Source organism: Gigantopelta aegis, chromosome 9 (genome assembly GCF_016097555.1).
Source record: "Gigantopelta aegis isolate Gae_Host chromosome 9, Gae_host_genome, whole genome shotgun sequence".
NCBI lineage: Eukaryota > Metazoa > Mollusca > Gastropoda > Neomphalida > Peltospiridae > Gigantopelta > Gigantopelta aegis.
Genome location: NC_054707.1, coordinates 78970072 through 78985448, shown reverse-complemented (window position 1 = coordinate 78985448; position 15377 = coordinate 78970072). Strand labels below are relative to the sequence as shown.

At 34.9% G+C, this 15377-nt stretch overlaps 1 protein-coding gene across 1 annotated transcript in view; it reads right to left on the bottom strand.

The window, feature by feature from the left end:
* Nucleotides 1-404: 404 nt before the first annotated feature.
* LOC121380688 (DNA polymerase subunit gamma-1-like) overlaps nucleotides 405-15377 on the bottom strand; it is a 52419-nt gene continuing 37446 nt past the window's right edge. The window contains 6 exon segments of the mRNA XM_041509634.1: nucleotides 405-1083; nucleotides 2547-2707; nucleotides 4210-4327; nucleotides 7445-7696; nucleotides 8924-9038; nucleotides 9592-9618. Coding sequence (XP_041365568.1) covers nucleotides 2586-2707; nucleotides 4210-4327; nucleotides 7445-7696; nucleotides 8924-9038; nucleotides 9592-9618 — 634 coding nt within the window. The 3' untranslated portion in view covers nucleotides 405-1083; nucleotides 2547-2585.

Genomic DNA, 15377 nt, shown 5'->3' with positions numbered 1-15377 from the left:
TACACCTACCCATTGAGCCTTGTGGAGCACTCACTCAGGGTTTGGAGTCGGTATCTGGATTAAAAATCCCATGCCTTGACTGGGATCCGAACCCAGTACCTACCAGCCTGTAGACAGATGGCCTAACCACAACGCCACCGAGGCCGGTCAATAGAGCTACCAAGATAATTTAAACTGTTTAGGAAAGATCTCTTTAAGATCTACCATTTGCTTCTAGTTTCATTGCTCTAATTTAAGTTTAAGATTTTTCATCTGGGGTTGCTAGTTACATATATAACAAAATATTCAGGCTATCAACAAGTTGTTGTTTTTCTTCTTCAGATTTTATCTAGAAACAAAAGGACTGAAAACTATTATAAATCCTAATATTTTAAGTATGTTGCAACCAAGTCATCTGTAGTAACTAACATTTCAGATGTTTATTAAGTTGCCAACTGCAAGCTTTGGATTTATTTAACTACACTTACTGAGTAACAAATGTGATAGAAAATACAATAAAAGTACAAAATGCTCACACAAACGTCTGTATAAACATGATTTAAATTAAACCTCAAAACTTAATTTTTGACTCCAATTAAAAATATATATTGAAACCAGGACAAAATTGAAATTTTTTTAATGAAAAAACCCCCAAAACAAAACAAAAAAATGCATGAACACATAAACCTAATGTGACATTTGTTTGAAATTTGTTTTAAAATTAACACCACAATAACACTTACTAATCACATCACTAATTAATGGTACATATCCCCCTATGTGTAGAAAAAACACCAATCTCTCAAAACTGACAACATATTTTTAATATAATAGAAAAAGAGTATATAGCAGAAATTATAATATGAACTTAGCTGCATACGGGAAAAAACCCATAAAAGGCACTGTTCTAGTTCCATCAAAAACAAAATGTTATAACATTACACTTATCCGATGTGCCATTATTTTTAAAACTCTATTAAAGTCACCATGCAATGAGATGTTATGAAAAAAACGGTTCAATTGGGGAATATGTACCATACCTCAGATATAACAAAGGGAATCTTTGGATTTTTTCTTTCTTTCAAATTGGGAGAACATTTTTGACTGAAACAAATACAAAAGTATGTATATAATGTATGTAGCATAAAAAGGAATTTATAACAATCTACAAACAAAACTACCACAAATCATTATGTCCGTGTCAGCTTCATACACTATGATAAAACATGTTTCAGGCCTTTATGAATTGAAAATATGTGTAACCTATTTATGGGTTACAAAAAAATAAATTCATGTCAGTGATAGAAATAAGCAATAAAATGTTACTGGTCCACTGGACAAATACATCTAGAAATCTACTTGTCCACCAATATTTTCACTTGTCCAAATAAACAGATTTTTTTATTCAAGTACCAGGATGATGTTTGTAATTGCTTAAAACGAAACTGCACTGTAATTTTTTACCTGTCCACTGGACAACCACCGAGGCACATTTTGTTTGTCAGAATAGATTTTCACTTGTCGGGACAAACGGACAAGTGCTTATTTCGAACACTGCATGTAACACATTTCCTTTTTGCGTAGCCTAATATCTCCAAATAAATGATCTCCTTAATTTAATGTGCAAACAAAAAACTATTTGCACGTGTGATGTACGATGAAAAAATTATTCTTGCAATTTGCAGAGACCTGAAGTTTGTTTACAACTGATCATCAAACTGAAATTTAATCTTTATCCTGCAATTACTATATTCATTGGCAAGATACGATGACTAGATACATTTCTCAATATTTTTTGTCACTGAACAAAAATATAGGTCACGTGACATAAGCCGGGCTCGAAGTTTTTCAGACTAGATTTTTAATAAACATACTCTTTTAAATTAAATCATTCTTTTTAGTACGGTGTATACAAATAACATTTAGTGTGACAATAAAAGATACAAAACAGGTATCGTTATTTATGAATTAGTTTAGAAGCTCTTTCTGAATGCGACAGAATGCAGCTAGCATTTTCCAAAAAATTACGTTATGTATCTTGCATGACATCATACTGCAAAAGCATTGCTAACTTAATGTTACTCTACTTGTATACAAAAACTAGAATAAATAATGATTTTACGACTATTCCAGTATGATTGCAGGATAAATAAAATAACTGGTTAATGCCTTAAGATATCGGCTTTATCCTGCTCAGGTCGAATAGTGAATGCCACCCAGCAGAGCCTTGCAGCATTTGCTATTCTAATTGTCACAGGATAAAGCCAATATCTTAAGACAGTAACAAGTTATTGTCTAACAAGTTATTGTCTAACATAATTTGTTAACTGCAATACATGGCCTAAAACATTTGAAAACAAACTCACTAATACCATTATGAGTACTAAGGAATTTCTTAAAGCTAATCAGAATGGGTTAGTCTTAGAATATATAGTACAAGAGACCAAATGTTTCAATAACCACGTTCCATATATCTAATCGCAGTGCTTAAATAACTGTTTCCTTAAACAACATTGATTTTCATTTTTCTCATGGGGACTTGGATTAACAAACAAAATATAACAAACTTTATGGTGCCTGTGCACTGTGTTTCACAGATTACTTCTTCAAACTTGGACATTAGCCGGGGTTTTTTCTTCATGGACTTTGGTGCGATTCTGACAGGCTCTCTTTGCATCCAGAGATCCCCCAGTTATCTTCATGATTTGATAAACATCAAGAGATTCACCTGTAACAAAGACCATTATCTAATCAATGACATGCCAACTATGATCTGTTAAATATAAGATAGGTAACTTCAGTAGCTAATTTCAGGATTCCATCTTTAGGTACTTGTTCATTTAATAACTGAAACGCAGAAAACAAATAATGGTGTTAAAATTAAGATTGGACAAAATAAAAATAAAAATGTCATTATAAACTAGGATTCCACAGAAACAAAGTATTATTTACTTCAGTTTTAAAATTTTGGAAAACAAGAACATATCAACATGTAGCCAAACCAAATTTTAAATACAGGACAAAAAATTTGTAAAAACTGCCATCGATAGTCATTTAACCTAACTACTGCAGGCGAGATATCTTGTCCAACTTCACGCCTGTCGACATACTGTACACTGTATACAGTGTATTCTCTAATGCATATTTCCTGCCGTTTTGCACACGACACTCACCGGAAATACTTATATAACAGTAAACGGAAAACAATTCGGTTTCCTGTATCTTTAGGTTTTTCAATGGAAACTACCTTGTAATTTTGAGTTGAAAAAGTGGTTTTCGGCAAGTATTTCCGCTTGTCAATAATGGCAGCATGTCACAGTAATTTTCAGGGATCAATAGCCAATTGTGACAGCTAATTTGATCGTTTTACCAATAACGAAAATCACCAAATATTGGGATATGAATTGAAGTTCTTTTTTTTTTTAAAACAAATTTTAATCAACATTAACTGATTTAAAATATCATAAACATTTTTAAAAACCAAGAAAATGATACTTACCAATTCAAATATGTATTTATAAAACATTTAAGTGAATATATGTGAGTAAAAATTATAAACTTATACCCACTCAATATGGTTTTTGTCAAAAATTAATCCAGTACTGTAAAGATTAAATAATATGTAGTATCAATACCTTTCTATTAACCAATTGAACAAAACAATAACAATAATAAAAATTATTGGTAAAAATATTTGCAATTACAGTCAAGAGTTAGCAAACAAAAATCATGGCTCTTTAAAGAATTGATTCATTTGACTTTCAAGAACTTTTTGTCAAATTAATAACCAAAAAAGTGTTCAACAAATGCTTGAGAACGTTTCTAGCCCTCACAGTAGCTTTGGCTAGTGCCCTATGTAACTGAAGTCACACAATTGATAATTTCCACTAGTCCAGACCAAAAAGTGTTCAACAAATGCTTGAGAACATTACTAGCCCTCACAGTAGCTTTGGCTAGTGCCCTATGTAACTAAAGTCACACAATTGATAATTTCCACTAGTCCAGACCAAAAAGTGTTCAACAAATGCTTGAGAACATTACTAGCCCTCACAGTAGCTTTGGCTAGTGCCCTATGTAACTAAAGTCACACAATTGATAATTTCCACTAGTCCAGACCAAAAATTCACTAGCTGGGATCAAGGGCTAGTGAATTTGTCAAACCCTGGAAATATATTCAACAAATTCAACATTAATTCACATTTGGTAAACCACAACTTAAACCCTATTTACCTTGAGGGATACTGTACCCTCTCTGTAAACCGTGGGGATTGGACGGAGTTTGACAGTCGAGGTTTACCTCTTTCCGCAAGCAGGTGTCAATGTCAACACTGCTGAAGAACGCAATAGACTAACAGGAAAAAACAAAATCAATATTAGAAAAAGCTAATGTATGTATTATGCAACAATTTAAGGTGAGGCCTTAACAAAAATATTGTCAAATGCTTAAATATTCTCACTGCACATCACTGGTACACTAACAAGGGATTTATCAAGATGTTCTGTGGTTCCGAATACAGGTCCTTTCTCAAGAGAAAGTGGGGCTGAACATTTTCAATTTCTGTACCAGTAATAAAAATTCACAATGTATATATGTATTTAATTATGTCTGTTGTAATAAATTAATTTAACAGTAGTGTCCTGCATCATTCATTGGCCTGAAAACATATCACAAGAATTATTTACTTGTGTTAATTTTCTCAATCCCATCAGACATGAGACCGTGTTGAAATATTCTGGATAAATCCCTGCTAATCAATAAATGTTAATTAATATGATTCATACCATCAATTGTTAACCCACAATTATCTACAATCATGTTCATGTTCAAGGAAACATCCTAACAGCCAATACACATTTATCTCAACATCCACTAATACACTGCAATTAGGTGAAGTTGTTTCAATAAGTACAACTGTTGTATTAGCAATAAAATACATGACATGTTAATGAATACAATGCATAAAGACCAAGTAATTACCTAGTCACTTTTCACACAATAGTCACCTCTACATGACAAATACTATGGGGAGTGATTTATTGCTCCCTTAACTTTGACTATGGATAATGGAAACCATTTAATCCTTTTGTAGTACCAGGTTTTTAAAAATATTATTCACATGCTAAGGGACACTAAGAATGACTCTACTTGAACTTGTCTGAAGGAGTGATAGCTCCCCTTAAACAGTGAGGTCTGATTATTCCTCAAGGGACACTAAGAATGACTCTACTTGAACTTGTCTGAAGGAGTGATAGCTCCCCTTAAACAGTGAGGTATTATTATTCCTCAAGGGACACTAAGAATGACTCTACTTGAACTTGTCTGAAGGAGTGATAGCTCTCCTTAAACAGCGAGGTCTGATTATTCCTCAAGGGACACTAAGAATGACTCTACTTGAACTTGTCTGAAGGAGTGATAGCTCCCCTTAAACAGTGAGGTCTGATTATTCCTCAAGGGACACTAAGAATGACTACTTGAACTTGTCTGAAGGAGTGATAGCTCCCCTTAAACAGTGAGGTCTGATTATTCCTCAAGGGACACTAAGAATGACTCTACTTGAACTTGTCTGAAGGAGTGATAGCTCCCCTTAAACAGTGAGGTCTGATTATTCCTCAAGGGACACTAAGAATGACTCTACTTGAACTTGTCTGAAGGAGTGATAGCTCCCCTTAAACAGTGAGGTCTGATTATTCCTCAAGGGACACTAAGAATGACTCTACTTGAACTTGTCTGAAGGAGTGATAGCTCCCCTTAAACAGTGAGGTCTGATTATTCCTCAAGGGACACTAAGAATGACTCTACTTGAACTTGTCTGAAGGAGTGATAGCTCCCCTTAAACAGTGAGGTCTGATTATTCCTCAAGGGACACTAAGAATGACTACTTGAACTTGTCTGAAGGAGTGATAGCTCCCCTTAAACAGTGAGGCCGGATTATTCCTCAAGGGACACTAAGAATGACTCTACTTGAACTTGTCTGAAGGAGTGATAGCTCCCCTTAAACAGTGAGGTCTGATTATTCCTCAAGGGACACTAAGAATGACTCTACTTGAACTTGTCTCAAGGAGTGATAGCTCCCCTTAAACAGTGAGGTCTGATTATTCCTCAAGGGACACTAAGAATGACTCTACTTGAACTTGTCTGAAGGAGTGATGGCTCCCCTTAAACAGTGAGGTCTGATTATTCCTCAAGGGACACTAAGAATGACTCTACTTGAACTTGTCTGAAGGAGTGATAGCTCCCCTTAAACAGTGAGGTCTGATTATTCCTCAAGGGACACTAAGAATGACTCTACTTGAACTTGTCTGAAGGAGTGATAGCTCCCCTTAAACAGTGAGGTCTGATTATTCCTCAAGGGACACTAAGAATGACTACTTGAACTTGTCTGAAGGAGTGATAGCTCCCCTTAAACAGTGAGGCCGGATTATTCCTCAAGGGACACTAAGAATGACTCTACTTGAACTTGTCTGAAGGAGTGATAGCTCCCCTTAAACAGTGAGGTCTGATTATTCCTCAAGGGACACTAAGAATGACTCTACTTGAACTTGTCTCAAGGAGTGATAGCTCCCCTTAAACAGTGAGGTCTGATTATTCCTCAAGGGACACTAAGAATGACTCTACTTGAACTTGTCTGAAGGAGTGATGGCTCCCCTTAAACAGTGAGGTCTGATTATTCCTCAAGGGACACTAAGAATGACTCTACTTGAACTTGTCTGAAGGAGTGATAGCTCCCCTTAAACAGTGAGGTCTGATTATTCCTCAAGGGACACTAAGAATGACTCTACTTGAACTTGTCTGAAGGAGTGATAGCTCCCCTTAAACAGTGAGGTCTGATTATTCCTCAAGGGACACTAAGAATGACTACTTGAACTTGTCTGAAGGAGTGATAGCTCCCCTTAAACAGTGAGGCCGGATTATTCCTCAAGGGACACTAAGAATGACTCTACTTGAACTTGTCTGAAGGAGTGATAGCTCCCCTTAAACAGTGAGGTCTGATTATTCCTCAAGGGACACTAAGAATGACTCTACTTGAACTTGTCTCAAGGAGTGATAGCTCCCCTTAAACAGTGAGGTCTGATTATTCCTCAAGGGACACTAAGAATGACTCTACTTGAACTTGTCTGAAGGAGTGATGGCTCCCCTTAAACAGTGAGGTCTGATTATTCCTCAAGGGACACTAAGAATGACTCTACTTGAACTTGTCTGAAGGAGTGATAGCTCCCCTTAAACAGTGAGGTCTGTTTATTCCTCAAGCAAAGCTAGTTCTGCCACTCGCCAAATTTGCCAATACTGAATTTTAGAAAACTTCGGCCAATTTTATTTTAATTTGGCAAAATACTTTTATGTATTGATTTATTTATTGTTGAAAAATAACAGTGTGTTTCTACCACATTAAAAATTTAATAAACAATTTGGCGAAAATGTTTGCCCACCCAGAGCTAGCCCTGCCCAAAATAAGTCCTACTATACCTGTGGCAGATCATTCATTCCAAGCTTATATGCGAACATGCTTCTGGTCAGCAGGTTTGTAATCTGGAGAGCTAGGGCGGCTCTGTAGCGATCCTCACTGCGTACGATGTATCGCACCTCATCATGGATACTGATACAGAATCGTCCCCGGATTCCAAACTCCTCCAACAGCCACCGCATAGAGACCAGCATCAGGTGAAGGTAGTCCACCGCTGAACTCTGCACAACCCAGTTCACTCGGCTGGTGATGAACTGTATACAAAGTTGTTGTTTTTGTGGGGGGGTTTGTTGTTTTTTGTTTTTTTTAAATAAATGTTAACTGTATACAAAGTTGAAATATCAAAAGTAACCGTTGTAGAATGCCTATGTATGTATATTCAAATTATCAGCATTTATCTAACGGACAATGATATTAACAGAGCAATGTACAAGTTATGGATTTGCAAAACAAAGATTCCTTGGAATTAAATGTCTGACCTAACAGAGCAATGTACAAGTTATGGATTCGCAAAACAAAGGTTCCTTGGAATTAAATGTCTGACCTAACAGAGCAATGTTCAAGTTATGGATTCGCAAAACAAAGCTTCCTTGGAATTAAATGTCTGACCTAACACAGCAATGTACAAGTTATGGATTCGCAAAACAAAGCTTCCTTGGAATTAAATGTCTGACCTAACACAGCAATGTACAAGTTATGGATTCGCAAAACAAAGGTTCCTTGGAATTAAATGTCTGACCTAACAAAGCAATGTACAAGTTATGGATTCGCAAAACAAAGGTTCCTTGGAATTAAATGTCTGACCTAACACAGCAATGTACAAGTTATGGATTCGCAAAACAAAGGTTCCTTGGAATTAAATGTCTGACCTAACAGAGCAATGTTCAAGTTATGGATTCGCAAAACAAAGCTTCCTTGGAATTAAATGTCTGACCTAACACAGCAATGTACAAGTTATGGATTCGCAAAACAAAGGTTCCTTGGAATTAAATGTCTGACCTAACACAGCAATGTACAAGTTATGGATTCGCAAAACAAAGCTTCCTTGGAATTAAATGTCTGACCTAACAAAGCAATGTACAAGTTATGGATTCGCAAAACAAAGGTTCCTTGGAATTAAATGTCTGACCTAACACAGCAATGTACAAGTTATGGATTCGCAAAACAAAGGTTCCTTGGAATTAAATGTCTGACCTAACAGAGCAATGTTCAAGTTATGGATTCACAAAACAAAGGTTCCTTGGAATTAAATGTCTGACCTAACAGAGCAATGTTCAAGTTATGGATTCACAAAACAAAGGTTCCTTGGAATTAAATGTCTCACCTTTCTTTTCATAGTTGTTATTATCATGTATTATTTACTAATTTTATAAAAGAAATTATTTGTGATGTGAAATTTATTATTAATCTAGTTATTTCACACGAAAAAGACAAAAAAAAGACAAAGAAATGGGGGTTTTTAAATTTTAAAATTAACTTACATCATTGAGAACATACTCTGGTTCCAGAGCCTTACTGATCCGACAGCCTAGAACAGGGGTTGAAGGTTCATCAGACTTGGCTATTGCTTCTAGCCCATTGAACATGTGGCTTTCACTGCAAATATATAATTAGAATACTGTGCGACTATCACAAGAATCAAGTCCCCTCAGTGGACACATTTTTCGACTGGGTTTTTCTCCCATCCAAACCAGTGCCCCAAGACTGGTATATCAAAGGCTGTGGTATGTGCTTTCCTGTCTGTGGGAAAGTGCATATTAAAGATTTCTTGCTACTAATGAAAAAATGTAGTGGGTTTCCTCTGAAGACTGAACCAATTGCCAAATGTCTTATAATTAATTAAATAGCTAATAATTAATTAAACAATGTACTCTACTGTAAAATATCATATGTAAATATAATCTATAGTCTTATGTTACTGTTAATGATAAGCCAAAAATGTTAATTCTGGAGAAGATTAATTTGATATTAAAAAAAAAAAATACAATACTATTTTAAAGGTTGGTTGTGTTGTTAAGTTTGTGTGTGTGTGTGTGTGTGTGTGTGTGTGTGTGTGTGTGTGTGTGTATTTTTTAAGTATCAGACAGCGTATTGTAGCTTTAAGTCTTAATAAAATATTTCAAATATAAAGTATAAATTGACAACTTACCTTCCACCAACCCATTCTCCAATGTTACTGAAATAGGAAATGAGAACTTTAAGTGATTTATATCAGCCAGTTTAATGTAAATGATCCACTATAATTTACCCTCCTTAATTTTGTTTTGGTGAATACTAAACAAAATATAACACCATTAAGCGGGATGGGATTTAGAGCTCTAAGGCCAAACAAAAAAAATGGTTTGTTTCCCGGTCACCCGACTGACCTTAAATTTTGTCAATGACCCTGAACTTTTTTTTTCCTGCTGGAGTGGGGTGGGTAGGGGGAAGCACACAGAGAAGTTGTGGTCGCGGATCGACAAAGCAGATGACAGAATTACTCAAGTAGGATAACTCTTACACGTCAGAGTGTGTGTTAAATGGATGTTGAGGGGGGTGTGTGCGTGGGGGGGGGGGGCAACAGCGATGGTTTTTATACACCCCACTGAAACTGGAATCATTAACCAGTGTTCTACGTTGCGACCAAAATGGTCGCCAATGCAACCAAAATGTTGGCGTGGCGACCGATTGAATTTATTATCATCGCCATCTGGCGACTGACTCCAAAAACGTCTAAGTATTAAATTATTTGCCATGTGCGTTCAGAGTCCTAGCAGCGAAAACAAATGAAATTTGTTGACATCATTGTGCAGTCGGAACATTTCACTATTTACGAAGTTGTCCGATTGATCACTGTGAATTCCGTATTAATTGTCGGTACAATTCGGAACTCATCGTTGATTTTAGTAATTTGGCGAAAACAATACAGATACTTACAACACATTCATAAATGATACAAAATGAGTAGTGTCGCACTGTGGCGAGTAACATTTTAAGCTTGGCTAGTAAATTTTGTTTGTCCACTAGCCAAAGAAGAGTAAGTTATAAAACCGAGTGTAGAACACTGTTAATAACACGTGCTCTTATTAGGTACCACAGTAATTGGTGACACACGAGATCGCATGACAGTACGGTAACGTGTGTGGCGATTAAACGGCTTTTATTACAAACTGCTAAATACTGTAGGCCTATAGAGGAAAATATATCGTATTATCGTAACTCCAGTCATCTCATACAATGTAGGTTTATTTTCCAAAAACAACAACGTGCGATCTCAACAAAACAAAGGATTTCTCGATACCACATGCAAAGACTACAAGTCATTGCATTTTTTCCACATGCAAAGGTGAAGGTCATTTGAAGAAGACTTGGTACAATTTTCGTTGTTGGCTACTGCTTAGGCCTAGTACCCAGAATTTGTTAATATACACGGGTGTAGCCTGTAGGAAGATATCAAAAAGTGGGGTGGGTGGGTACACACACGTATAAAATTAATATATAAACCATCGATGCCGCTTCCTATGCCAGTGATGTAGACCTAGATGTAGATAGCAGTTGATGGTAATAATTAAATAAACGGAATATTCAAGAATAACCACTAACATTAAACAGTTCACATTTATTTCAGTGTTTCAGTTAATTGGGAATAAATTAATTTGAGTGATTTTAGCATGGGTCCGTTCAATAGGCTAATAACCATTAAAACTATAAGTCCGTCCCACAGGGAACGCCTTAGCCCGAGTACTCTGACTGTAAGAGAGCTAGACGGACATTTGAACATAAACACGCTCTCATTATTTATGTCCAAATGTCCGTCTTAGGAACGCATTTTTTATTACTATGAAATCAAGTTATTCATTTCTACCGATTAATTTGTAAATTGCACACAAAGTATTGTTTTGTTATTTCCAATATAAGTTGGACAAATCGTGAAGTTTTTGTGCATTCTACTGGCTGGATAAATCTAACTATCTATTGACCAAATTTCACTACAAGTTTCTGTGCAGTCATCTACTGACTTTTATTGGTGATTTCTAAGCCGATTAATCGACATTGACAGTAGGTACCAGCAGAAGTAAATTGGCAATTTTCCCCTGCGTTTATCTCTATATTTTCTAGCACACAAATCTTTTTCTGCAAAGTTAGTATTGTTTTGTTATTTCCAATATAAGTTGCAGACAACCGATTTCTGTGAAGTAACTCGTTAATTGCACGATGCAGTCAAAAAAATCTACAATTTTTTTAAATGACTACTACGGCTGGATACGAATCAAACGAATGTCATTCAATTGCCTTTAAAAAAAGCTTTTGTGGTCAAACATCTATCTATTCCTACTTTCTTGGAAAATAACTGTGCGGACCACGAGGAATGGCTGAAAAATGTGAGCAGAAAATTTGAAAACGTCAACGATCAACAAACTAGGTAATTATCTGTTTGCACCAAATACTGGACCAAGCTTTTTTTAGCTTGAAAATGTAAACAAATCGTTAACGGTCGTTTGTCTTTTATAATTGTAAACTTTTATCGCATTTAATAACAGAAATAACTTAAGTTTCACCATTTCATTTTTTTTATCGACACCAGTTATTATTTTTATGACTGTATTTTCACAATTTTTAAGAATAAAATAAAATCGAACAATTCCAAAATGTCGGACATCTACTTTCGTTATTTTTATCAGTTACATTCCAATAGATTGCCTAGTATTTATGTTGAACTTCCATAGCTACAATAATTTCATTAAACTATAGTCATCAACATGTAACTCATTTAAAATTTAATATTTAAACAAAAACAAAAAAATTAAATTGCTTATCAATTTACATTCTTCAAATATGTTCATTATGTTACATGATGCCTTTGTCATCCATGTCTTTAACAATGAAGTTTCCAAATGGAATACAAATGTGACAACACAGAAACAGTTATTTTGCTGTAATATTTACTGAAAGTCTGTACATGTAAATTTTATTTATTTATTTGATTTCGATTAGGGGACTAGTGATTGTTGTTAATCATTGCCTTAAACTTTCAACACAGTATAGACCCCTGCACATGTGCTGACAATCAGTGTTACACACTGTTATACTGTTTCAGAAAGTTAAAGTATGCCTTAAACTATTTGAACAATTTTTTTTACTTTTAGATGATGAAAACTTTACAAAGTTGAAAGGATTATTTAATTTCATCGGAAGAGGGCGTAGGCCATCTTGCCAAAGGTTTCCTGTACCAACAGACTTCTTCTTCAACTCTATCATCATGGGATTAACTTTCTGAGTTTGCAGTGCAGTTCTTAAATACCGAAAAAAACAGGATTGCATTAATTGAAAAAACATTAAAAACTTTACAGCTGGCAGTTTGATCACTTTCTTGAGAAAGAAATAACATCTGAACATAGCATTACAAAAACTGAGCTGAAAACAAGTACATGTAGATCAAATGTCATACCCTTTCTGGAATTATTTTGGACTTGATCACTTTTCAAAAAAAAGAATGTTTACCTGCTACATGGATCTACATATTCAAAATTGTGCAAGAAATATCTGTTGTAAAAAAGATGTATTGTTAAAAAAAAAAAATGGCATATATGTTGATACATTTTTAATTCTGTATATACCAGACTACTTTTCAACTCACTGTTTAAATGCAAAAGACTAATGTGACTATTTTATGTTGTTATTTTTTCTACATGTTTTCCGATGGACAAATTCGAAAAATGGACTTCCAGGTATGTTATATGACAAATAATCTTTTTTAACACAGATGCTGGTCCTGTGTAACCCAATCCACATGCCAAATTTCATGTACATAGTTATAATACAATTATAAATTTATGAAAATTGAAGATTTGATTTTGGGGCCCTTTTTTCCGCTCCCAATTTTTAACATTACGTAATTTTCAAGTAGCTGTAACTTATAAAGTTACACTCCTACAAAGCTGAAAAAAAATAGGTAGAATTAACTTGTTATACATAAATTAAAATGCATTAGACCTGTAACATCACATTTTGTTTTGTGACCCCATAAAAATGGTGTCGAGACACATTTTTGTGCCTTTTTATCGATATAATTTTAATTTTTACAGGTAAAAAGCACTTTATAAATAATACTGTATTAAACCCATTTCATTTATTTTTGTTACAGATTAATACATACATTTTAATAATCATAAAAGAGTAATTGTCATTTATCTGTATTTTATGTTATTTCATGCCAAAAGGTGCACCCCATAGCATAAAAACGCGATTTGTATTTGTGTTTTTGGAAAAACGGGCATAACTTCAAAAATAATAGACATATTAAAAAAATTATTTTTGTCAAATGCTTGTATTTCTTTACAGTATTTTAAAAATGTATATTAACAGTGAAAATCAGTAAATGAAATTTTGACTGCCGGTACCTATTGACAGTGAGATTGTTTTTATTTCTCTCTGTCTGCAAAGAGTAAACTAAGATTTTTCAGACAGCTTGCCTTCATGTCTTTCATCTTGAGACTGAGTTTTTCTCTGGCAAACACATTTAAGGTAGGGTAACCTTTCTTTGAACTAAAAAAAAAAAAAAAAAAAAAAAAAAATCCTACCTACTTACCCTACTTTTTTTGGCCATGTTACCTGAAACAAACTTCTTCTTTTTTTTGGCCTAATAGAGAGCACTAATTTGAGGTATGATGGCTTTGGAGAATAACTAATGAGCTACGAGGAATTACTAATTATCTGTCCCGAGTGAATGAATGTTGTAAAGTGAGCCATTGGCGAGGGTTTTACAACATTCATTCACGAGGGACAGATAATTCGTAACTCCTCGTAGTGAGTTGGTTATTCTCTTTATTACCCATTGTCAATTTTAACCGAGTTTTAATGTAAAAATTCCTCTGCAATCTACAACAAAGCCATCAGCCATTATGCCATATAGTATTGCGCGCATTACATGACGTAATGTAAGTGACGTCATAGTATAACGGCGTTCTTTTTACAGCTAAATGTTTACAGTACAAAATAATACAACTGTATTTGCATTTGAAAATAATTATTTTTATATACAGTGGACTCTGTCTAAACCGGATTCTGCGTAAACCGGTCCATTTCTAAAGTCCCGTCCAGCTACCGTTTATCTCTTAGATATAAATCTCTGCCTAATCCGTACTCTGTCTACTCCGGACTCCGGATCAAAAATCAAGAACGAAAGAACCGTTCATGCATTAATTACCTCTGTCTACACCAGATTGGGATTTGACTGAATGACGGGCTGCTTAATTAGTTGAACAATGATCGTCAATTGCCAAGTAATCAGGACGCCAAATACAAAATGTAATCGCACACGTGTGAAGTTTACTCTTATTGCAGTAGGTCGTTAGATCAATCGGATTAATATTAATGTGTGTGTTGATACCTAACAGATTACACACTTATGAATTCGGCGAGTTATACTTGTCAACCTAACGCATGTATAAATAGGTGCGAATCGCTCGTATATTTTGTGTTATCTTATTTCATTTATAATGGCGGAACGACCCCAATAACGGCAACGTATCGAAATTTCGTTAGAAACTAAAGTCAAATTAATACAAGAATTTGATTCAAATCCGCAGTCAAAACATGGGATCAAATGTCACTGTCGATCATTCAAGAACCATAACTCTGGGTGAAACTCTGTCTAAACCGGTCCTTTATGTAAACCGGACTATTTCGACGGTACGAAGTAGTCCGGTTTAGACAGAGTCCACTGTATTGCTAAAGCCACTGTTTATGAAAATATATCATTTCATGTTTACGAAACAAATGAGTTCATTTGTTTTTGTAGATCTTTGTAGATCGTATAACGTATGTGTAATCTGACTCATGAATGGAAACATTACATGAATGAAAGTGAAGTTTCGGCCATGGCAAGCAACCAACCAAACATCGTCATTTTTAAGGCAGCCAATCAGTGGCTGTAGAAGCAATCTGCACACTGTG